This window comes from Amborella trichopoda, chromosome 8, assembly GCF_054954075.1.
Source record: "Amborella trichopoda isolate Santa Cruz 75 chromosome 8, AtrichopodaSantaCruz75HAP2 v2.0, whole genome shotgun sequence".
Lineage (NCBI taxonomy): Eukaryota > Viridiplantae > Streptophyta > Magnoliopsida > Amborellales > Amborellaceae > Amborella > Amborella trichopoda.
The window spans coordinates 8,432,222-8,458,201 of record NC_142343.1 but is presented as its reverse complement, the minus strand read 5'-3'; the positions used below and the strand labels follow the sequence as shown (position 1 = coordinate 8,458,201).

General features: G+C 35.7%; 2 protein-coding genes across 6 annotated transcripts in view; one reads left to right on the top strand and one right to left on the bottom strand.

Moving 5' to 3' along the window:
• The first annotated feature begins 244 nt into the window (after nt 1–244).
• Nucleotides 245–25,980, top strand: part of LOC18436125 (ternary complex factor MIP1 leucine-zipper protein (Protein of unknown function, DUF547)) — a 34,428-nt gene continuing 8,692 nt past the window's right edge. The window contains exons 1-8 of one of the 2 annotated variants that reach the window (XM_006846149.4): nt 245–950; nt 5,290–5,542; nt 9,651–10,044; nt 11,279–11,378; nt 13,345–13,404; nt 13,652–13,735; nt 13,850–13,957; nt 14,367–14,630. In XM_006846149.4, the coding sequence (XP_006846212.3) occupies nt 801–950; nt 5,290–5,542; nt 9,651–10,044; nt 11,279–11,378; nt 13,345–13,404; nt 13,652–13,735; nt 13,850–13,957; nt 14,367–14,630 (1,413 nt within the window). In that variant the 5' untranslated portion in view covers nt 245–800. The remainder of the gene's footprint in view (nt 951–5,289; nt 5,543–9,650; nt 10,045–11,278; nt 11,379–13,344; nt 13,405–13,651; nt 13,736–13,849; nt 13,958–14,366; nt 14,631–25,980) is intronic. The other variant, XM_088874821.1, reaches the window with a different exon arrangement.
• PAT2 (protein affected trafficking 2) overlaps nt 15,050–25,980 on the bottom strand; it is a 36,640-nt gene continuing 25,709 nt past the window's right edge. For 2 of the 4 annotated variants that reach the window (XM_006846150.4, XM_088874819.1), the window contains 3 exons: nt 20,662–21,722; nt 20,024–20,290; nt 15,050–15,661 (listed from right to left, as the gene is read on the bottom strand). In XM_006846150.4, coding sequence (XP_006846213.2) covers nt 15,295–15,661; nt 20,024–20,290; nt 20,662–21,722 — 1,695 coding nt within the window. In that variant the 3' untranslated portion in view covers nt 15,050–15,294. The remainder of the gene's footprint in view (nt 15,662–20,023; nt 20,291–20,661; nt 21,723–25,980) is intronic. The other 2 variants (XM_011625806.3, XM_088874820.1) reach the window with 2 other exon arrangements.

The following is a 25,980-nucleotide window of genomic DNA, read 5'->3' as shown; positions in this document are numbered from 1 at the left end:
TCTAATTGCGCCTTTTAAGTACTTAAAATAATAATGTGTCAAGATTTAATAGAGGGCGATATCCAAGAGTTAAAAAACTCAAATTTCAAAAATATTTCTTTTTAAAATAGTCATGTAGTAATTCTAAGGTGGTTACCCAGACTAAAAAAATTCTCCCAAGTAGGTGATATGACTGCGAGAGTAGAAGTAAAGTATGGTCCGAAGGGAGTACAGTATACTTGCTCTTTTCCGCTAGCAAGTACCCGGAAAGGCATTTATCGTCCACGCCGCAAAGGCATTTATCGCGAAGTTGATCGCCTCTCAACTGCTCTCTCTCTCTCTCTCTCTCTCTCTCTCTCTAAAATGTTAACTCTCTCTCTATGCAGCTGTGGGGCACTTGAACTTGTTCATGCGTTTCATGTCTGAAAGTGGCGGTGGAGTTCATGGGACATCCATGGATTTGCAGACCTCATCCTACCTTCTCTCTCCATTCTCCTTTTTCTCTCTCTTCTTTTCCTTTCCTTTCCCTCATTTTCTTTCTGCTTGTTGCGAATGTTCAGCGGTTTTAATGGCGGTCATAGGACACCGAAGCCTCTCTTTAAATTGCAATTTCCATAAGTTCGTTCTCCTTGAGTTCTCTTGACTACCTGTTCCAATTTGACCCTTGTGCTCCTGGTTTTTCTTTCTGATCTTTCGCTCTCTACTTGAATTCTCTAATTCAGTTTCCTTATTTCTTGGATTATTCTCTGTCTCTCTCTCTCAATTCTGAGATTTGCATAACTCAATAGGTTTTTTCCTCTTCTCTCCACTGTATAAATTACATGAGGTTTGAATATTTCTTGATGGCAAAAGAGACTGAAGAGAGAAAAGAAGATGCGGACCAGGTCGGAAATCATGACAGAGAAGAAGCAGAAGGTGAGACAGGAAATGACGAGCAAAAAGGCGACGATGGAGATCATCTTGAAGAAGAGGTAATAATACGAGCAGTTCTTTATTCTTGAGAAAGTGTTCTACACAATCATGGGATTATCACCGTCCAGGGTTGGACGGTGATAAAGAGGGCATCAGTGCACATGCGGTCAGAGTCTTTTTCCAATTATTTAAAGTAAATTAATTGATATATGCAATTAAAAATTTTCCCAACTATTTAGGGTACATTCAATTAAAATTAAAATTAAAAATAAAATTAAAATTAAAATTATGAGGACCTACTCTCCTCATTACCGCCTTGTAGAATCCAGTTGCAACCTTAGATAAACGGCCCCTAAATTTAAAACCTTGTACTAAAATATCAGATTTACAATTACAGGTCTTTAGAAAAATAGATGAAGCGGATAAGAATATTTCTTTTAGAAATTTGCACTCATTTCACGGTGTTTGCTATTGTAATCTTTTTAAATTTTTATATTTTACGTCTATATTATTATTTTTAAACTTTAAAAAAGTATACAATGAAATTATTTATCTTTGGTACAAGGTAATCACAATTAATCATAATCATTCGATGTGAAATTAGATGGTTGCATTTATTCCATTGACTAAACTCAAATTTAAATAAAAAAAAAGTCAAACTTTATGAAACACCTAAGCTATCAGATTTCACATTGGATAGCTAAAAGTAATTGTGATCTTTTTATATTAAAAGTAAACAGTCTTACATTCTTTCTTTTAACTTTTTCAAAATACTTTATTTTGGAACTTTAAAATCCAAAATGATAATAAAATTCTTGATTTCAAAGCTTGGAGTGCTTCTAAATAGCACTTCAGGCCTTCAAGCTCAAATGTGATGGGATACCTCACCTAGTACGGACCAAAATCATGGTTAAAAAAAGGTATGGACATGGGAAAACAAAAATTAAAAGAAAATTTTATGATCACATTAATTTATGGGCACATAAGCGAAAACTTCTCTTACTTCTTTTGTGGATGAGTTGCACACTCGCCGTACGTCAAGGAGTAACATCTGCTTTAGTGGACATATATTTAACGAGCAATGATTTGCAATCGTTGTATAGTAATATTATGCAATAATTTTAAAAAACTATCTTATTGTCATTTGTTTGATCTAAAATTTAAAATATACATTTTTATTATTCTAATGAACAATTACAAAATTTTTTTTTTTGAAAACATAGCGTAGAAAATATTTTTTTAGCCCAATTAACATAGGCCGTTCATTTTGGTAAGATGCTTAGATCTAGGCTTTAGAAGAACTTTTTCATTTCTAATTTTTTTGGATGGCTTTATTATCATTAGATGAACAATGTTAAAAAATAAAAAAAATGATTTTGAGTTTATAAAGGCTAAGATCTTGAAATTCACAAAATGAATGGTCTAGATTCGTTTTTGGAGGGAACTCATTTTGACCATATTTAGGGTTCAAATTGTTTTTTTTTTTTTTGAAGGATTGATTATTGAGATGAAGAGAGTGTGTGTGAAATTTTGAAGTCATACAAATACCACAAACATAGTTTTCTATAAGTGTCGTTGCATTATACTATGATACAATCGTTGCATTAGATCATTGTTCTATATTTAGCTACATTTTGCGAGGGTTTATTGGTCTTTCGAGCTAATTAAGCCTTTTTTTTTCCTCTTTTTTTTTTCATTTCTTTTTTGGTAGTTCAGCATTAGGGTAGGAGTTGAACTTAAGATGTAGTGTTACTAAGATCAACTACTAATAAATCAAAGCCCAAACCTGATTCTAATTTAGCTTACTTTTACTTGAGAAGTCAATTATATTTGGGGATTGTATACAATGAGACCATGTACGTTTTGTGCAGGGATGTTACAATTATTCATTACAATCCAATGTGAAATCTGATAGTTTAGATGTGTCGTAAAGTTTGAAAAAATTTCTTTTGAACTTTGAGCTTGGTCAATGAAATAAATGCAGCCAGCCAATTTCACATCCAGTAGTCAAGATTAATTGTGGCCACCATTGTGAAAAAAGTAAATGATCTCATTATATACTTTTCCTTATATTTATCTCATTATCCATATGTTTACACCACATTTGAACGGTAGCGACAAATAGTATTTGAATGAGAGATGGACTTCATAAGAGAGGGACTTTAAGTTAGATTACTCTTACTATTACAAAGGGAAAAGTTTATATAGAGCCGAGGCTCTAAACAACCAAATTTGAGCCTACCTCAAAAATTTCACTAGAAGAGGTTGTTTTGATGCCCAGATATCTTCAAATTGATCATCTCGACATCAAGATACATGGACATGAGAAAAAAATAGACCGCAAGTTTTGGAAATAGTGTATTTTGTGATGCATTTTTGGACCGTCAATTTTCAAGATTTTCAAGTTTTTATAGATTTGTCGATCTGTACTATTTTTGAAGCTTTAAACTTTATAAATAAATATGAAATTATATTTTAAGGCTATCACAAATATTTCCAATATTGAAATCATATTTCTTGATACTATTTGAAAGTAGGCGCTAATTTGATTGTTTAGAGCCTAGGCTCTATAGAAACCGCACCCATTACAAAATACTTAGAGGAAAATGTGTACAAGAGTATATTTAAATGGAATAAAGGAAGCTTTGTTTTTTAATAGACAATTTAGATTTTGTATCGTGTAAGGGTCAAAATCCCTTACAAAATTATTAAAGAGATCACATTAGAGTTTTTAGTTTTAAAATTTTCACTTCAATCAAGTACCTTTTCAAAAAATATTTTTAAAATATCATAATTGCCCCTTTTTAGATTTCCGTATCTTTCATTTCAGTAATGGTCCTGTTGTGTACTTTTCTATAATTTAATCGTGTATTGCATTTGCCTCTTACTAGTTATTATGGATAGAGAATGGGATCCACTCTATAACTTTTGAGAAACTAAATTGTATTCCTTACAGCATAAAATTTATGTATTTCCCCTTATCCAACCCTCCATTCTAAATGGCCGGTTAAGATTGCCCCAATCACAATGTCACGTTTTTACACTATTTTATTTTTAATTTTTTTCTATAAACTATTTTGACACCAAATTTTGGACATCCAATCCTCTATTACTCTAGTATTTTTTTATAGGTGTGCCCAATGAGAAGATGGCACGTACCAAATTTCATAATTATATAATTTATATAAAAAAGCTAAAACTAAAATACTTTGAGACGTCAAATCTAAGATCAAATGGTGAGTGGCTCTCTTGATCAAAATGGAACGGCTAGATGGTAGGTAAAGCATAAATCTTATATGTTGTAAGAGTAGTATAGAAACATTTCCCATATCTTTTTGTTTTCAATAGATCAGTGAAGAAAGGGTCCCACATGTGGTAGGAGTGGAATCCAAGACATTATTTGTGACACCATGTTATCTTGACTACCTATGCCTTGAGTCATTTCTTCTTACCCCTCTGTATCATTTGTTCATGAAAAAAGCTTATATAAGTTTGCAACTTTAAAATATAGAAATAAAAATGCACCTCAAAAATCCTTCTAAAAAGGTTGTTTTAATGTTAAAACCCTCTAATTAATCATCTCAACATCGAGATGTATGAATATGAAAAAAAAAAAAAAAAAAAGATTTTGAGTCCTAGAAATAGTGCATCTTGCAACACATTATCTAGACCGTTCATTGTCAAGATTTTCATATATTTATAGATCAACTTGATTTTAACCATTTTTTCAGTTTAAATTTTTATAATTCGATTTAAAAATAGATTTTGAGATAACCTTAAGAATTTTTACACCAAAATTGTATATTATGATAAAATTTAGAAGTGCGCCTTAATTGGATGGTTTAAGGTTGCAACCTTATAGAAACAACACCCTTTGTTCATTACTTGGAGTGATTGCATGTGCCTCTTGCTAATAATTAAGAATAGAGAATGGGATTATGAAATGGGCACTAGTCTGTATTATCCCTATCATTTCATAGTTATTATTAAAGGGGATTATATACTATAAGATCATTTATTTTTAGTGTATGGATATCACAATCACTTTTAGCCTTTAGATGTGAAATCCAACAACTTGGGATTCACATGATTTGAAAAATTTTCATTTGAGCATTGAGCTTGGTGAATGACACACACTCTAACCTCCCGATTTCAAATTTAATAACTACGAGTGATTGTGACTTTCTCTTACAAAAGTAAATGATCTTACTGTATTCCTTTTCCTTACTTTTTATAGAGGCAAAGCATAACTTCACCTAATAATTGAAACCCAAAAGTAAATGGTCTTACTCTATTCCTTTTCCTTACTTTTTATTGAGGCAAAGCATAACTTCACCTAATAATTGAAACCCAAATTACAAAAAAGAAAAAAGAAGAAGTGAAATTGTTGATGTGCAGATACATGCTCTCTTTGAAGAAATAGGCATAGTGGACCAAGAGATTATTAGACTTGAAAGGAAAGTGGGTCAACTCAGGTGCCGCTTTTATAGAGAGAATGAACATTTTCGAGTTTCAGAGGACCATCAGATAACCAATAATCAGCATTTTTTGGGACAGAGAAACCAAAGGCTACACAAGCAAAGGGTAAATTCACTTGGTTCTTCGTATGAAGCCGTGCTTTCCATGGAAGGTGGCTGCAGCAGTGACTCTGGTAATAAGAGAGAGAGAGAGAGAGAGTCTAGATGGTCTCTAACGTAGAACTTGGTTTTTATTATTTTTTGAAGATTCATTAAAAGTCTAAAGAGCTTGGTAAATTGGACCATCCATTCGTATGGACAGTCTCATCCAAGTTATTCTTATTCTAGATCACTGTATTCACTAAGAAATGGGTTGGGGTCGAGGTAGTAACAACTCCACACTCTTATCATCATGTTGTGATTTTTATTCCTATGACACTATCCCACTAAAATCTTTGAAAAACCAATTCCTATACTATTTGAAAAACTGAGTAGGGGTTTTCTTTCCTACTGAGTTACCCGAAAAAAAAACAAAAAACAAAAAGAACATTATGCTCAACTAAGTTTTTACGAAAGAAAGTTCATTTAGTACCATATTGGCAATCTATTATGAAACCTGGGCAAAAAATGTGGCTTCCGGGCTACTGCCGCCGGCCCAACCAGGCCCTCTTTTTTTCTTTTTATTTTTTAATTATTTTTTCATCATTTGGTTTTGGATCGGCCTAGTCGTTCCATTGCCACTCTTTGCGGTGGGCTCAATGGTCACTGGCCGAATTGAGTAAGTGCAGCCAATTCTTTTTTTTGGGTAAGTAAACAACATGCATATATAGCCCAATTGTACCCCCAACATATGCCATCATGTGGGCCACATCATAAAGTGATAAAAAGTGGTGTGTCAATGGGGATTTGGGCCCTTACCCGTTGGTTAGAATAGAGTCTCAGACCTCCCCATAGGGACTCGACAATCCCACTACCAAGGGCCCAAGCCATTCTTAAATTTCTATTTATTTATTTATTTATTTCCAATAGCTCAACTGGGGAGATCCCCTTAACTTGGCAGGATTAGAGCTTAGGATCCAAGCACTGTGAACTTATCGCCCAACACGCTGACCGGTTTATCCTCATGCTCGTTTCCTAAATGGCCTACATTTTGGTGGCCCCCACCTCACATATTAATAGCTATGCAACTATTCACATCGACATTAACTCGCACATATAGTGGTATGTAAGTGGGGATTTGGGAGCTTATCCTTTGGTGAGAATGGAGTCAGAAACCTCACCATGGGGCATGGCATTACTACCGCTAAGGCCCCGGGCCATTCTCTAAGTGCAGCCAATTCCAGTACAGCTAACTAGTTTTCTAGCTATTTTGTATCGTAAAAGAGTTTTAAAAAACCGGTGGGAGGCGAATCCTAGGGTTTCTAGACCCAAACCACCCACCCAACGAATAGTTCCGCAATAATTGCTCTTTTCTAAAATTTGGTAGATTGCCTTTTACTTATGGAAAAAGTTTATACAAGGATGCACCTTATAATGTAGAACTACGGATGCACCTAAAAAATCCATCGAAAAAGGTAGTTTTAATGTTAAAAAACCCTTTGATTGATCATCTTGACATCGAGACGTATGACCATAAAAAATAAAAAAGATTTTAGATATCAGAAATAGTGCATTTTACAACATATTATCTACACCATCAATTTTCAAGATTTTCCTATGCTTATCTACTTGATTTTAACTATATTTGAAATTTAAAATTTTATAATTAGATATAAAAATAGATTTTTAGATAATCCTAAAAACATTTTACATCACAATTATATACCATGATAAAATTTGAAAGTACATCTTACCTCTACATGCATCCGTATGCCAACTGCACCCTTTTACTCATTCCACAAGATAATGAATTAAAACAAACAAAAAACTCTGGCTTTTGAGAAGAAAGATATCTGTTCAAACCTATGGTTTTGGTGGGGTGGATGGGGTCCATGATTACGACTGTTGGATTAGGGAGATAGTCGAACGCCCACGGTCGTTACCCTTGCTGATGAAATCCTGTATGTCATTTCTTCTCACAAAGTTAAAGGGGAGAAATAAAAGGCTTGTAAACTAAGTGCAATTAACCATACACCCAAGCCCAAGGTTAGAAACTCGTCTCGACCAAGGTACTCAGCTACTTGACCAAAGTAAGTAACTTGGAGAGATGAACTGGTCTGAACCACATACAGCTAAAAAATTAATTAAAAAAAGTAAAAATAAGAAAAATAAGACCAAGTGAACTAGTCTGAACCACAAACAGCTAAAAAATTAATTAAAAAAAGTAAAAATAAGAAAAATAAGACCAAGTGAACTAGTCTGAACCACATTCAGCTAAAAAATTAATTAAAAAAAGTAAAAATAAGAAAAATAAAAGAAGTTACAGAAAGCATTAGAAGATTAAAAAGAAGAAAAAGACCTATAAAAAATAAGTTATTGAAAATTTTGATTTTGATTTTGAATATTTCAGAAAAATTTTAAAAAGGGAAAAAATTACTAAAGTTTTCAAATCACATTAAAAACTACCAAAATAATCTAAAAACTTATTTGGTGTTTCCCATTGTTTCTATATTTTTTTATTTTTATATTCTTTTTAATTATATTTATAAATTTATAAGAGCAGGGAGAGTTGACGTGGAACTTACCCCTACTCAGTCTTTGCCCATGGGGTAGGTTGGAGTAACTCGCCTAAGTCCAAGTGGACTCGGGTGACACGAAAGGTTGTGTACCTCCGTAAATGGATCTACGGTCTTTTTCAAAACATTGTCTTTTATTGTGAAGATTATGTACCAGGATGTTGTTTGGATAGGGTTTCAAATATAAATAATCAAAATAAAGCGCACCCTAAATCTTGTTAAAAGAATCAATTTTCAGGCGTCAGAAACCCTTATAATAACCCAAAAATCTATTGTTAAGACAAAATTATATATTTCAAATTACTAGAAAATGATGTCTTTGAGCAGATCTATAAGCACATAAAAATTTTGAAAATTCGACAATCAAAATAATGTGTTACAAGAAACACTATTTTTAGACTTGAAATCCTTTTTTTATAAATATTTTCATATATATCCAGGTTGAGATGTAAGGTTTTTCGAAGTTAGAACAACATTTTAAGGGTGGACTTTTAATGTGCACCCTATGAAGTCAACACCTCATAAATAGTGCCATTTAGCAGTTGCCCCAAATTACTACCAAGGAAATGCGTTGTGATCCATGTGGTCATATAAAATCATTGGTACAAATTTCTTTGTTTAGAAGAGCGCATGTTGGGACATGCAGAGAAGACAGTCGATGGAAATTTCTTTTAAAATCTAAAGTGGATAGTTATATCATGGTCAGCCAAAACATGAATTAGCTCATGTATTCGGTCCTTTCTCTCTCGATGACTGTTCATAAATTGAATGAATAGTTGTCTATGCTCATGGATCGTTCTAGCGTGTATACTATGTTCCATGGGAGCATTTTTATACGTACTCCATCGAGCCAGAGAGCCACTTGGGAAGGTTTTTCTTTTACCAAAAAATTTGACATATCAAATGATCATTTCAAATAAAAAATAAAAATTATTATTTCAAAAGGAATAGTTTTTGAGTTCTCATTTCATTTTATAAAATTTGGGTGGTCTCTATTCAATCTCAAGAGATAATTTTTTCATGTATGTATTTAGTGCAATTCGAAAAAATATTCTTTTAAGGGAAAAGTTTATATCGAGCCGAAGCTCTAAACAATCAAATTTGAGCCTACATCAAAAATTTCACTAGAAGATATTGTTTTGATGCCCAAATATCCTCAAATTCATCATCTCCACATCAAGATGCATGGACATGAGAAAAAATTGGATTTCAGCTTTTGGAAAAAGTGTATTTTGTAACGCACTTTTGGACCGTCAATTTTTTAGATTTTGAAGTTTTCATAGATCTCTCGATCTACACTATTTTTAAAACTTTAAACTTTATAAATACAGATGAAAATAAGGCTATCAAAAAGATTTGCAGTATTGAAACCACATTTCTCGATACTATTTGAAGGTAGGCTCTAATTTGATTGTTTAAAGCCTACGCTCTATACAAACCCCACCCTTCTTTTAAAAAGTTAGTCAATAGGTTTAAGATAGTTATATCCTTTAACTTTAGGGTCCTAAAAATACTCCTAACTTGGATTTTACACAAAGGAGTAAACGGACAATGTGCTCCATCAGGATTAAAAAATCTTTTAGCTTCTATAATTACCATCTTAACTATGCTCTATGTCTGCAAGTAGATTTCAAGGACGAGAGATTCAAAGAAAAGCATGGCCATGGGTCCAAACAGAACTCGATCCAGGGCTTTGTAAACGACAGTAAGAAGCCCAACAAGCTCTCTGAGGAGCTTTTGAAGTGCTTGATCTCTATTTTCCTCAAATTGAACAGGAATAGAAGTTGTGAAGTCCCTAAGCTAATGCTTTCATGCATGAGTTCTGGGAGCTTCATTCCCAAAAGCTCCTTCAATTGCACAGCACCATTGTTTCTCTCTCTGGATTCAACCACACATGATCCTTATGGTACTCTTGATAGAGAAATCGACATCGGACCATACAAGAACTTCATCGTCCTCACGAGGAGCTCACTGGATTTTGGTCGGGTATCCGAATGCTTTCCGTTGCTCCAAAAACTAAGGTAAACTTGTTTGTTTTCTCTCCCTAAGCATTATTATCTTTGTTTTTAAAATTGTAATTCTGCATGAACAATTGTTTCAGGTAGGCTGGACCGCATTTGTACAATATGCAGTCTTGGGCATATATCTTAAAGATGGATGCAAATAGGTGGTCTATCTAAAAACAATTGTAATCAACGATCCAAATGTTTTCTCAATATAATTATTATTTCTAGTTTTCAAATTTTATTTAATTTTTCATATTCTTGATCTCCATATTAAAGATTATACATTCTCTAAAAATTAAGATCAAATTATATTTAAAAAATATATTTATTACCAAGCCCGCATTTCTATATGTGCGGGTTTGGCCGCATGCTAACCATGTCCATTCTGTATTGCTTCTCTCTCTAAGTTCAGAGAGAGATATGATTTGCATGCATCCTCAAGAACAATCGAAGTAGAAAGCGTGAGAAAAACCTCCCATCAGAAAGAATATTCATATGTTTGAGAAACAATCATATGATGTAAAGAGTGCAATTTGTATAAGATGTTAACTTTAAACAATCAAAATAAGGCACAATTCCAAACTTTGTCGAAAGATACAATTTTGGTGCCAGAAATCTCCACAATCGTTTGAAAATCCATTTTCATCAATTATTATTTGCTTTGAAGCTCCAAAAATGGTATTGATTGAGTAGATATATGAACATTTAAAATCTTGAAAATAGACGATTCAGATAATATATTGTAAGATGTATTATTTTTGGACTTTGAAATCTTTTCTTTTTAATGTCCAATCCTTTATTAAACCGCAATTTTTAAAAATATAAAACAATTTCCAATAAAATAAAATGATCAAAATATTCCTTGAAATTTTCAAAAGGTGCTTTGGTTTTATATTTTATCAAAAAATTATTTTTAATATTTTTTATATGTGCACCCCAATGAAAAGATGGCTGGTACCAAATTTCCTATTAATACATTTTGTATAAAAAATTAAAAATAAAATACTCAGAGGCGTTGGATCTAAAATAAAACGGCAAGTGACTCACTTGATCAAAATTGGACGGCTGGAAGGTAAGAGAAGCATAGATCTTCTATGATGTAGGGAAAGTATAGAAACCTTTCCTTATAAATTTTTCCTAGCTTTAAATTTGTTTTTATGATAGAAAACCAAATATAGAGCAATTACTTCTCCTTAAAGGCAAAGAAGGCTATTTGATTTCTGATAATAGCAATCTTGATTTGTTGCAGGGTTTTGATGGACAAGCTTTGCAATTTGGATCTGAGTTTTTTGACATACAAACAAAAGCTGGCCTTTTGGATCAACATCTATAATGCTTCCATTATGCATGTAAGGCTAGGAAAACTCTAATTGGGTTTTTATCACTTTGAAAGAATAAATAGTTTATCTATCAAGCTTTATGCTCACTATCATGCCAATTTCTTAGATGGTTGGACATAGAGAAATTAATGAGCATCGATCAACTGATTCCTTAGATTGGAATGATTGTTTAGATGAGCCTAGCGCACAAAGCCGTCTATTATTTTGGGATTGTATACAATGAAACCATTTACCTTTTGAATAGGGAGGTCACAATTACTTACAATCATCCGATGTGAAATCTGATAACTTGAATGTGTCATAAAGTTCAAAAAAAATTCTTTTAACTTTGAATTTGATCGATGAAATAAATACCACCACCTAATTTTACATCCACAGGACTTTTTTCTCACCATACAAGCACAAATATTTGTGTTGGGCTCATATGCTCCCCCAATTTACTATGTCAATGGTATTTTACTATATACAGGGAAAACTTGACCTCAACTGAGATAAGTGAGAGAATAGCACCCATCATCTGGTCATGGCCTCATTCTAGTGAATCTCACTCTCTTCATTACCATACATGCTATCATATTTCTTAAGGGTCACCATACATGCTATCATATTTCTTAAGGGTTATACGATGACCGTAAGGGGCATGTTTGGTTCGTGTGAAAAAAATTTCTCATATAGTTAGATGTGAGAATATTTCTACACACTAAGATCAATTCGTATAAAAACACTCCCACAGCTAACTATACGAGGGAATTTTTTCATGTGCGAAAATAATTGTAAGTGGAAAATTTTCTTCATGTGGTTAGGTGTGAAAGTATTTTCATACCAACTAGCTGCCAATGATGTAAAAAGATACACTGAAACTAGGTGTAAAAATATTCTCACATCTAACTACAAGAGAAAATTCTTTCACGTAAATATTTCCTGAAGAATATTTTCATGCGAAACAAATGGGCTGTAAGGCTATTGCTTTTCCAAATTTCTTGGATTTGTAATATCTTTTCCTTTTCATATTTACTCATAGAAACTATAACATTTAAATCAAGGAAGAGTTTATAATAAGATTATTTATGTTTGATGCATAGAGGTCAAAGTTGGTTTTGACCGCTGGATGTGAAATTGGGTGGCTACATTTCTTCTATTGAGTAAGATTACAGTTCAAAAGAAATATCTTCAAACTTCATCACACACCCAACCTGTCAAATTTCAAATATAACACCTATAAATGATTGTTAACTCCTTGAACCAAAGGTGATTGGCTTTATGACATACAAATTAGGAAAAATATCCTATTATCCTCTATTTTTAACTTTTATATTTCATCTCATCAGACTTAAGAATTGAAAATATTACTTGTAAGCAAAAAGACTCCATCTTTTTTATCTTCTAACACCCTAAACCCATTTGACCATGTATTATTGACCTCAACAACTTATGAAATGACCATCTCTCTCTCTCTAAAACTTCATCTCACATCATCTCTCTCTAAAACCCAAACTCCATATCTCTCTCACATCATCATCTCTCTCTCTAAAACTCAAATTTCATCTCCCTGTCTAAAACTCCATCTCTCTCTGAAACCCAAATTTCATCTCTCTTTCTAAAAATCCATCTCTCACACGTAAAAAAGTGTACTCGTGTTCGAGCTCAAGCTAAATCCCTTGACTCCGAGAAACGAAGAGAGAGATGAAGTTTGAATAGTGTCATTTTAGTATTTATTTGGATAAAAAATTTATGACCAAAAGGGTCCAAGAGGTTGTAAAATAGAAAAGATAAAACATTTTGCTTACAAGTTATATTTTCAATTCTTATGTCTCATGAGATATAGAAGTTAAAAATAAGAGATAAAGAGATATTTTCCCAAATTAATATGCACCACAATATAAAACTAATATTGAATTTGACAAATTTGTCTGCATATCCCTAGATAGAAATAAATAACAAGATCTTACATGTCTTTTTTTTGAGTGATTTGCAGGCATTTCTCCAATATGGGCTTCCCTCCTCACCTCAGAAACTATTGGCACTATTGGACAAGGTATCATCTATCTGCATCTCTGATACAAGAGTTTTTTACAGTATCAATATGGCGTGTTAGAAAATATCGTGGACTTGAATTCTTTTTTTTTAGCAAAATGTTGCGAAAAGTATGGTAGTTTTTGGAATATCATTCAAGCCTATAACTACATATAACTCATCTGGTTTTCCCTCTTTTTTTTCATACACCAGTCCCCTCGTCTTTTTTTTTAATCTGAACTCTGCTCCGTTTGCCCACTCTTATTCAGGCCATGCTCAATGTTGGAGGCATAGTACTAAACGTTCTGGCGATCGAGCATTTTATCCTCAGGCATCCATGTGAGTTCAAAAAGGTGAGCTGTTTTCAAAGAGGAAAGAGCTCTCTCTCTCTCTCTCTCTCTCTCTCGCTCTCTCTCTCTCTCTCTGCGGTTTTCTCAAGTTTCAAGTTAAATCTTTTGGGATAATAGGGAAGTATGGAGGAAAGGGAAGCTGTACTTCGCCGTGCATATGGTCTCGGGTATCCTGAACCAAGCATCACTTTTGCTCTCTGCCGTGGAAGCTGGTCTTCCCCTGCAGTAAGTGATTTTACTTCTGCATATATTGATATGTCTCTTCTTTGCTATCAGGGTGAGAACATCTTAATGGCAGGTGAGCATAAATCTGTAATTTTCTAAACTAGAAGACTGGAAAATGTTAGTACTCCATAAAAACCAAGGAAATAAGAAAATAGGACGAGAAGCAAAGAGTGAGGAAGGACCGAGAGAGAGACGATGGGTATTGGATAGTGGGTAAGAGAGAGAGAGGGAGAGAGAGAGAGATTGCAATTTGCCTCTCTCATCCAGGAAAATGCCTACAAGCTGACCTCTTCTTCATGTGGCTACATTACTCTGTCTATGAGAGAGAGAGATTGCAATTTGCCTCTCATCCAGGAAAATGCCTAAAGGCTGACCTCTTCTTCATGTGGCTACATTACTCTGTGCACAGATAAGGGTGTACACTGCAGAGAACGTGGTGAACGAGTTAGAGACTGCGAAAGTGGAGTACTTACAGGCCTCCATTGGAGTCACAACCAAGAAGAAAATAATAATCCCAAAGCTTCTCCATTGGTACACACAGGATTTTGCAGAGGACCTAGACTCATTGGTAGAGTGGATATATAGCCAATTGCCTAGGTCCTCACCATTGAGGAGATTGATTATGGAGTGCTTGAAAAGTGAGACAAGGTGGCCCATTGCTCAAACCGTTGAGGTGAGACCATATGAATCTGAATTCAGGTATCTGCTGAGACTGTAACTGCTTTTTCTTTCTTACAGTGGTCAAATAGAGTGACAAGCCATGTAAGTCATCCATCTGTGGTTATTAGTTATTGTAATTGCAATGGATTCAGGAGTTCATATAATCTGATTAATGACATACAGGCTCTCCACTCACTCTCACTCTCTCTCTCTCTCTCTCTCTCTCGTGCACACACACACAGATGCATGCACGCAAAGAGAATTATGTTTAGTACCATTTGATGATGAGAAACATGCTACAAGAAAGAAGTACTACAGACGAGCTATGAAAAAAGCCCAACATTGATGATGAGAGTATTGACTGCAACTTGATGGCCATATACATACCCACGATAATACACAAGTCCCAACACGAAAGTCTTATACGTTAAGTTTCTTTGTAACTATAGTTCTATCTTCCATAACTCAAAAATCAGAACCAATACAATAATAAGCAATAACAATACATTAACTAACCAATACATTAACTAACCAGCCAGGCCCAATAATTACACACACACACACAAAAAAAAAAAAAAAAGAGGATTGTATCAATATCTCATCAATTTCTCCAAATAGATCCTATCACTCCGAAGATTACAACATATGAACTTGCATACAAGAAAGAATAGCAACACTCAGGAAAGGAGAGCAACTATCCTATTTAACAGGTTTAGGCCAAAAACCGTTTCCTCGCAATTGACTTTGGCCACAGCATTCAATGGTTGAGAAAATCTACCTTCGACTGAAATGGTGATTAAGCATGGGAGAGAGCTGCTTAAGATCTCGCCACTAAACCGCAGGCACAGGCCTGATACATCATCATAAGCCTTAGAAGTATTATCAGCCGAGAATACTGGGATGGTCACAGAGACAAGGGAAATATTTGAATTGCCAAGTATGGTTGAAGCTATTCTATGGGCCACTGTAAGGATCATGTCTTTGTTTCTTACGCTCTGGCCCTCTTCGCTTTGCATGCCCTCAATATGGCCTCGGAAGGTGCAGCTGTATGGGAATGATATCATAGTGTTCACTCAGAGTAAGGATAAAAAGAAACAGAAAACTGTAAATCTAGAGATCAATTAGTGCCAAACTGAAATCCTGAGAAACCTCAACTCAAACCCAATTCATAATTTTAAAGCTCACGAAATTGTGCCAAATCCAATATTAACTTGATTCCAAACCCTTGATGCTCAAGCTAAAGAAGATAAAGAGCTCAAGAAAATAGTGCCAAAACCATAATTTTAACATCAAACTTCCAAACCAGAAATCTTGAGGCTCGATAAATTTGTCATGAAATAGAAACCTCAAGTTCACCCAAATTCTCATGGTGTATGACCTCTTTACTTTGTCGTTAGGCCATAAGGCTCTAACATCCAAGGTTTGAATACCAACTAACAAAGAAACGTATTTCCCGATCCATGGGGTCTCTGACTTGTTAATTTTTGAGATATTAATGATTCACAAAATTTCTCAAATCTCTCAAAAGCTAACTTTCAAGATATAACAAGAAAAGCTTTGGTAAAAACTCTAACCCCAATCTTGATTTCCAACCTGGCTGCCAAAAAACTAATGCAAGACGTTAATAGCACTACGTGGAGCTTAAAATACCACGGGGTCAACTAGGAACCACCAGAGTTGACTAGGATCCAGTGGGTACTGGCCTGATTCTTGCCCGGACTTGGACAAATCTCCTGTAACCCTACCATCAGGGCCCCAGCTAGGTGCACATGTGTTGGTCAAGGGCAAAGTTAGAGAACAGTCCTAGATGCAGTCACCAACCAGCCAAGTTTCCCCTCACACTCACAGCATGCACCTATGCTACTTTGCACCAAATAGAATCCACTCGTGGCAGTCCAGTTTTTTATGTCTATATTCCTATTTGAGAGGGTGGCATGAGCCTTAGGTCAACCAGAGGGCCACGTCGGACAAGGCTAGTGCGCATTATGGTGTGTCGAAGCATGAGCTTCCCGACCACATGGTGGCATTAATCAATGTTGGTCTAGTGAGGGAGTAGTGTTTCAAAAAGCGCTAGGTAACACCCAGACGGCCATGGTGGTCCAAGCCGCCCAGTGCCTTGGCGGCCGCCTAGGCAGGCGCCCAGAATCTGGGCTGCCCAGTTGAAAAAAAAGAAGTTAGAAGTCGAGAAGAGATGACCATAATCCATATTTTCATACAACGCTAAAACAATAAAACCATACAAGCATACACTGATAGTCTGATACACACAAAAGTTCGATAGTAGAAACTAGAAAGTAGAAACTAAAATTAAGAAAAAGAAAATACACAGAAATTCAGAAAATATACAGTCTAGGACACAATCGTCAACACTCAACACCAAGAGTCAAGCACTCAAGCGTCGTCAACTCTTCATTTTTCAGTCATCATCATCAGAAGCCTCATCATATGCATCAGATTCGAAACCATCATCATCAAAGTCATCTCCCTCTTCAATATAATGCTCGTCCTCCTCTGTTTCTTTAGAATCTGCATCTTCCTCCTCTTCTTCTACCGCCCTCTTACTATATGCAGATGAGGCTCTAGGAGTCTTGGCTACTCTACCCTTTTTTATCTTTTTGTGCTTTCCTGAACTCAAATATTGTATAATCTCTTCCCTGGTAGCCTCAGGAACACTTTTACACGGGGCAACATCTCCCTTAATACTAGTAAGGTGTTTTTTGAACCGGTAAATACCCCCATTAGTATCATTTCCCCAAGAATTAAATTTAATACGATTTTCGTCATTTGAATACGAGTTATAACCATACTTCCAACCCGGATCACCACTTCTAGAAGAGCCCAAAGAAAATATTTCCATAGAACAATGCTCATTTTCATCATTTTCTAGTTCTTCTAAATTTAGAAATTGTTTAATCTCATTCTGAATAGCTTCAGTAACCTTTTTACAAGAAGCAACATTCCCTTTAGTACTAGCAAGATGTTTCTTGAATTGGTTAATACCCCCATTGGTATCTTTTTAACAAAAATTACATCTTATACAATTTTTATTGTTTGGTTTCGGGTTAAGACCATACTTTCAACCCGGATCACTTCTTCTAAGAGAACCAAAAATAAATTTATTCAAACGACAAGGATTTTATTCCTGTTTTTGTTTTACAGAACTCATATATTGCTTAATCTCCTCTCTGATAGCTTCAAGAACAATTTTACAAAAGGCAACATCCTCTTTAATACCGGCAAGATGTTTCTTAAACCATTTTATGCCCCTTTTTGTATCTTTTTCACAATAATTGCATCTAATGCAATTTTTTTCATTTGGATTCGGGTTATATCCAAATTTCCAACCCGAATCTCCACTTCAAGTAGATCCTGAAGAAGACATCTCAAAATAAAAACAAGCAATCTAAAAAATAAAGTTTTGCACTTACTTTGATTGCTCGAACTCCAAACTCCCACCTCTTAGATGTTTTATGATGCTAAAATATTCAAAACCACCCTCTAATAGGATTAAAAAAACCCAAAACTAAATCTAATCTACTTGGATGATGTTTGGATCCATTTTCCATAACTTTGAGAAACACTTCGATCCAATGAAAATCACAAAATCTAGTTTTTTTGAGGTTTCTTTATCTCTAAAATGGGTATCCTTAAAAGCTTTTATTTTTCAAAAAATTCAATAGAATGAAAAAAGACTCATTTCCGGCCCTAGGCGGGGCGCAAGCCCTAGGCGCTCGCCTAGGGGGGTGCTGTACCGCCTAGGCAGCTGCCCAAGGACTGCTATCTAGTTTGGCCGCCTAGGCTTGGGCGATGCGCCCAAGCCTTCTAGACCGCCTAGGCGGCTGGCCTAAGCACTGGGTGATCTGCTTTTTTGAACAATGTGAGGGATCGAGGCACTCGGCTGGAAAGGTGCCAACTTTGAATTCAAATTAAAACTGACGCATGCTATGACGTGGGTGAAACGGCCCAGACATGGGCCGTAGAATGGGGGAGACCATTATGCAACTTGACCCAAGCTGACCGGCCAGGTGGCCTTACCCCAGGATGTGGCTAGAGGGTAGCGGCTGATCATGCCGGTTGTTGTAACTAATAGAGTGATGACTCTTGTAACCAACTGGGGCGTGGTTTGCATAGCTAGCTGCTAGGTGCCCTGGAACAGGCCATGCAAAGTGGCTAATCACCTCGTGTAATCTATTTGAATTTAGTAGGTTGTAACTCAGGGGTTATATATATACTTGGCCCAGACCCTTGGTATCTGCAGAAATACACAATATAACTGTACAGCTTGCATAAAATGGCCTACAGCCCTTGACCCATTTGTCTTGCTTTGTCTGTGGGTGTGGTGTGTGTGTATTCTCTTGCTTGGTTCACACAGATAGGTTGAACTTGACCCTTGGCAATTAGGCTACGAGTTAAGGTCACATGGTACTAAGTGCAAGAATTGGACCTGTGACACCTACCTTCATAAAAAAAAAAACGAAAAGGAAAGAGGGTTTTAAATCAATTTTTTTTTTTTTTTTAAGTTTTATGGATCCATAATTGATCCTATGCTATTTAACCTCCAATATTGATCTTTCAACACCCCATTTTTTATCCGAAACTAGTTTCATTTGGATCAATTTAAGACTTTGACAAGGTTCTCCCATTAAAAACTTGTGTTTCTTCAAACATAAATACCAAATTGGCTGTTCTTCCAATTTCTCTCTTGATTCTTAACGAAAGAACTTAATTTTTTTTCAAATTAATCGTAATTAAACCCCCACAACAATTTGTTGGATGGAAAACTAAAATAAGAGAAATCAAGTGTCCAAATTTCTGGGGATTTTTAACCCAAAATGGAAAATCCTCTAATTGTCTGTCATTGTTTCACCAAACTCGTTCAAAGTTGTGCCAAACTGTTCCTATCACATTGATCTACAAAAGCCTAACAAATTGTCTTAAATCAAAATGAAAAATCTCAAAAATCAATTTTGTTTATTTTTTGCCTTTTGTTTTCCCACATTTTCTTTCCAAGTGGTTTTGTTTTTTTTTTAATGATTTATGCCTCTTATAGTATGAAATCGATTTTTTATTGTGAGTGCTTAATTTCATGTATTTTTGCATTTTCTCTTTTTTCTATTTTTAATTTTTTTCTTTTTAATATTGTGTAGTCAGTCAGGCCGACTTGCTGAGTCGGATTGGCTAGATCAGCACTGACAAGCACCCGGTTCGGGCCCTGAGCCAGGTTTTTAAACACTGATTCTACACATTTAAGAGTAACTAAGCAATCATTCCTTACTCAGAACCTCCGAATGAGCATAACATGATAAACCTAGCTCATAGAAGTAGAGTGTAGACATGAGACTTGGGTATAGAGTTAAGGTTTAGAGATTTTATGGTTTCTAAAGAAAGGACGGACAGATAGCATACCTTCGCATGTATTCAAACATTCCTGGAAGCTGCGACTCCTTATCAGTAAAGGTTTTTAGATCCAAAGGGAGTGGTTTCACAAAGTATCCAATGTTGGGCCGCAATTTAATAGGATACCTTTTACCGTCGCAAACGATGGCTAGCTTGAGGGGCAACAGGTGGTGATGGAAATGAACGTGAAGAGTAACCCTTTCTTCCTGACCGGGATCAAGACAAGCAATCACTTTGGTGGATATTACTTTTGGCAGTTCATAAGGGACCATGGACCTGCAATGTAATCTTATATGAATGCAAATTCTAAAAATCGACGTCGAGGTACTGTGAAGCATGAACCATAGGTCATCACAATCCAGTGAGATTATGATCAGTGATGGCAAGAGAGGAGATCTACCAGAACAGAATATGACTACAATAGTGGGTCTCACTCTCCAGCACCATCCCTCACTTCATCAGACTGAGATAACTAAACTTGGTTTCTCGTAATTCATCGGATTATAGTATTACTTTCCCATCACGTGGAGCTCAACAGAAATGAGAAACAAATAATGGGACCAACAAAAAAGAAGTTCCATAGCAGCCAAACTAAACCAAGAAACAAGGAAATGAAACTATGAAGGATGTCTCCCATGCACCATTACCTTTCTAGAGCTTCAGCCTCAAGAGTCCCAATTTGCAGATCTTCTGTTGTATCTTCATCTCGCACTGCAATTTTGGCCAATGGTTTAGTTGAGTTGTTCTTGAATGTGGCTTCCACGCAAACCAACAATGGGGAAACTCTGGATATTTCAGTTGAGAAAGCGTACTCCACACTTAAGCCACTCCCAGATACAGAGTCCAAAAGTATGTGCACGTCTGGTTTCGCATCAACATCCACAAGAGTTATGCATGCTGAACGTTGAATTCCAGCCACTCTTTCAAACGAACTTGTTCCAGATAAGGAAGGTTGCTGATCAAGCCATGATTCTAGCCCTTTACTAGGCATCAACTCTGACATATCCACACGAAATACTGTAGAAGTAGAATCATTCTCAGCATTTTCTTTTGATTTATTCTTTCCTACTTCTGTGTCAGAAAGATGAATAAGTGGATCCAATACTGCTTCATCACTACTATCTTTGGTAGCAGATGTAGTACTGCTGCCACTGCCCTTAGAGTTTCTTGCTGACTCAGTACTCCCACTTTCATGTGTATTAGAAGAAGAATGCTCAGATTCATAACTGTATGCGCTTTCTTCATCTGAAGATCCAGATAATGAGTCAGGATCGCGTTTATCCATCAAATTGTTTGTAGTTTTTCTGTCCCTTAAATTCTTCTGGTCGGTGAGTTTGGAGGTCTCAAAGTCACTATCAACAAAACTACATGGTTTAGGAAGAGGTTCATAACCTGGTGCTGTATGCATCACTATCTGTGAAAGAGATCCAGGAAGATAGAACCGGTCATTTTTGGGCGCATGGGACATGGGTTTTCTCTTTCTACAAAAAATATGCTCCACAAGTTTGCTTCTCCAGCCCCCATCTGGTTCTGAAAATGTTTCTCTCACCTCCGCAGAGTGATGAGTCAAATGAGGTAGTAACAGTGTCTTTATAAAGCGTGCACGATCACGCACATCACAGTTTAGGTCACACTTTGCAAGCTCAAGAACATACATCAATACCTTTTTACATGCCAAGAGATCTTCCCCTTGGACACTAAGTACAACCTGTTAACAAGTACAAATAGATCAACTTAAGAGAGCTGCTTTGCGAATAAACTATATTACAAAGTATGAAAATGGGAAATTGAATCATTGAAGGCCTAACTCTTTGTGTGTGTGCAAAGGTAAAGGAAAAAAGATTAAGCATTTTGGTTTTAACACTGAATACTTAGGATGAAAAAGTGAAATTTCTATTTTTTATATAATAAATAACAATTCATATTAGCAAGGCAAACTCTACACTGGACAATATGGTGAAGTGTGAGAGATATGTACAAAACTTGGAGTAAAACTGGCTAGCAGAATGCTATATTGCACAAACTTAGTTGGCTACAGTAGGGGGGAAAGGGGACAACTGTCCCACTGCAATGGAGGTGTGAGTCACACCTTCCCTTGCCAACTGGCACTCACTCAGAATGTCTGGAAGAGATGGTGAGTCCTCCAAGTAGATAGAAAAATTAGTCAAATAAACCCCTGAGTCTCCAGTGGCATGGTGAGGATCTATTGGCTCATTAGATAACGTTAAGGAAATCACCTTTGATTCTGAGTGATGAGCCCCGACTTCAGTCGAAAGTTTGCAAACCAACCAGGAGAGCGAAGAACTGGATATATATAGCATGCTCGTCCTGATAACCACTTTGGTTTCTTTGGTTTCATACATACACAGTGTATGGCATGCTCTTCCCGAGCACCATTTTTGTCTATGATTTCAAAGCAGACCACATTATGTGGGCCCAATCTTGCGTTGTAATCTTTGCAATACAAATACATTGTCAACAAGTCACAAAAATAAAGGAGAGAGAGAGGGAGAGGAGAGAGAGACTCGATGAATGATATATCAGTGATTTCAGCCGGACAGAAGTAGGAGGGCAAGATATATATATATATATATATATATATATTGTGTCTTGTATCTCTTAGGCATACAAGCACAGAAGTGTTCAACCCTAATCGGGTCAAAGGTTTTACGGCTATTTGAATTAATCCAATATGTAAATATTTGTAATTATGTTCTTTATGTTTTTCAATGATTTTCTTTGACAGTAGGTGAAAGTCTTCTTGATTTTGAGTGACTGACAAACTTTCTTCTACAGTCTTGATGGCATAACCCATCTTGAATTTGAATGTTCCTTTATTATAGATGTCATGAATTGGTACCTTAGGTATGTTCCAATTTTGAATATTATGTTCAATGTCATTTATAACTATTTGTTCTTTGTTTTTTACTCTACGTGTTTGAGATGAAGTTGCATTTTTACTAGTTAGATTCCTTATATCAAGAGGTTGCAAAAGCAATAGTAAATGGATTTACTGGCTGGTTACGAGGATGGTGGGCTTTTTATGTAGATGATGACACCAAACAAAGAATCCTCAATAATACTAGGCAATGGACCGCCAGGAATGAACAAAACCAAGAAATAATATATACAGAGAGTGATGCTGTCAACACTCTAATATATACCATTACACTTCATTTTGTAGGCAGTACAGCTTTACTAGCAGCACGATCGGAAGATCTGCTATCTAATTTACGCTGTCCTACACTATCTCATTATAAATGGTATAAAGATGTATTTTTCTCAAGATTATTAATACGCGATGACTGTCAGCTAGACCATTGGAAAGAAAATTTATAGCTGGTCTACCATATTTGTTTGCTGAAAAAGTCAAGGAAAGATTAAGGAAAAAACATAATGGAATTATTGTCTATTCATCCTATACACTTGGAGAACTCTCCGCAGAAATATGTGCTAAAGGTTTAGCCTTATGCACAGACATGAAATTAAAAAGACAATTAGATAAACAAAAAATCACTAAGCGAAAACAAAAAATCCCATGGATTATGAAATGGGATTACACCATCTCATCCAATACCACAAATGACTATACCTACATCCCTCGATTGGGAAAAACTATTTCTGTGAAATGGTGGGATATCTTCCAAATGGATGTCACCAAGACCACACCAAAACGAATACCCCCAAAAACACCTAAATACCAGGAAAACCCAAATACTGCAAACACCTCTTTTGACTTTCCAACCTACCTTCGAAATATGTTGCAAACAAATCCCAATGCATCAAAAGAAGAACTAGAGAAACAAATGAAAGAGATTTTTGCTGAAGCCGGAAGAAAGCCAACATCTTCCGAAGAAACAGTACAGTCTTCCCCACTTCACACCAATAGGTATCTTCAACTAAGTCAAGCCGATCCAGAAGAGACTGATCCAGAAGAGACAGATCCAGAAGAAGATGACCCAGAAGAATTTAGCCAAAGACCATAAAGTTGCCATCCGTGCTGGCACAAAACCGACAAAAACAATCAATAATAAATGCCAAGATACTATTCCAAGCACCAATAGATACGACAAAGCACCGACAGATACGACAAGAAACAGTGACCACGTCACCGACAAAGAACACTGTTCCGGATGCCCTACTGTAGCCATGATTCAATATGGACAAAAAATATACTGTACAAAGATGCTCAAAAGCATCCTTTTTCTTTCTTTTTTATTTTGTCCTCTTTGTCTTACCCCTGTGGCGAATCTCTTCTTTCTTTTTTATTTTGTCCTCTTTGTCTTACCCCTGTGGCGAATCTCTTTACGTCTTCTCACCCTTTTTCCACTGTTGCTAATCTCTTTACGTCTTCTCTTTCTTGTCCTCTTCCTCCAGCTCCTTTATTCCTTTCTTAAGGACGAAGCAACCTCCCTCTATAAAAGAACCCTACCTTCTTCATTCGAAGCAAGGTCTTCCGCCTCTCTCTCTTACACTCTTCTCCTCCTCTTCTCATCTCACCACCCAGAAGAGTTTCAAAGCCTTCAACCTCTTCAACCGTTTCAAAGCCTTCAACCTTATCATCTCTTCTTCTATCACTTTGTTTTCTCTCTGCAAATCTCTTTTCTGAGACAAATGCCTTCCCGAAGTAATAGTGCAATCAGAGCTATCCTGACCTTCATAGCTCCAATAACCAGGTTCTATCTTTACCTTTCTCACTTTATTATGTGTGACTGTAATCTCAAATCTCTTCCCTCATACTGCCCAAACCACTGGAAATTGTTTTCCAGTTATTGTCTGTGCAAACAGTAAGTCTCTCTGTTATACTCTTATCCTGCTATTCTCTGTGATATACTTTCTCTCTCTCATCTCTATGCTTCCTGCTATCCTCTCTGATATTCTCTCTTCATTCTCTGCTATGCTCTGATACTCTCTGATATTTCTCTCTATTTTCTGTAATATACTTTATCTCTCTCTTCCCTGTAAAATGCTTTCTGATATTCTCTCTCTTCTCTGTCATGCTATTTACTTCTCTGTAAAATATCTCGCCATAATATCAGGGTGTAAAGTTTATAGTTTCTGCATTTCGCTTAATATCAGGGTGTAAAGTTTCTGATAATAAAATGTTTGTTTTAGTTATATCTTCTGATTATCTGTGATAATGCTGTGATAATGCAATTAAAGATTTTATTTAATGTAAAAATTGGTGAACATAGTTATGCTCAGTGGTTTGTAATCGATATTTCTATTATCCCTTTATTAGGAATAATCCTATTTATCCTTAATTATTATAAGATCCTACAAGAACTAGTTAAATACAATAGTTTATTATTCACTTATTTATTATAAGATCAGTGCATACCTCTCTTACATAACATCAATATATTCTTGTATAACAAAATCCAAAGGTTTCAACCTATCAACAAAGGTTATGACAGTACTGTAGATCCTGGCCGAAGTTGGTATCAGAGCCATACAGTAAAACTGTCAAAATTACAACAGTAGAACTGTTAAACAGTGAAACTGTGTAAACAGTTAAACTGTCAAAACAGGAAACCTGTTCTTTTACATCAATAAGTAGATGAGATAAAAGTTACATCTTGACTAGCGAAACTAAGTTAAATTTACATCCTAGAAAGTTGGTCCGAGAGTTAAGACAAGAGACAAGTGAACGCCTATTGCAAAGTACCGCCAAGGCCAGGAAGAGCCGCTTAGGGAAAACGCTGGGCCACTGAATGTCCAGATTGTCATTATCCGCAACCTACGGATGGCAAATTTAATAAGGAATCTAACTAGTAAAAATGCAACTTCATCTCAAACACTTAGAGTAAAAAACAAAGAACAAATAGTTATAAATGACATTGAACATAATATTCAAAATTGGAACATACCTAAGGTACCAATTCATGACATCTATAATAAATGAACATTCAAATTCAAGATGGGTTATGCCATCAAGACTGTAGAAGAAAGTTTGTCAGTCACTC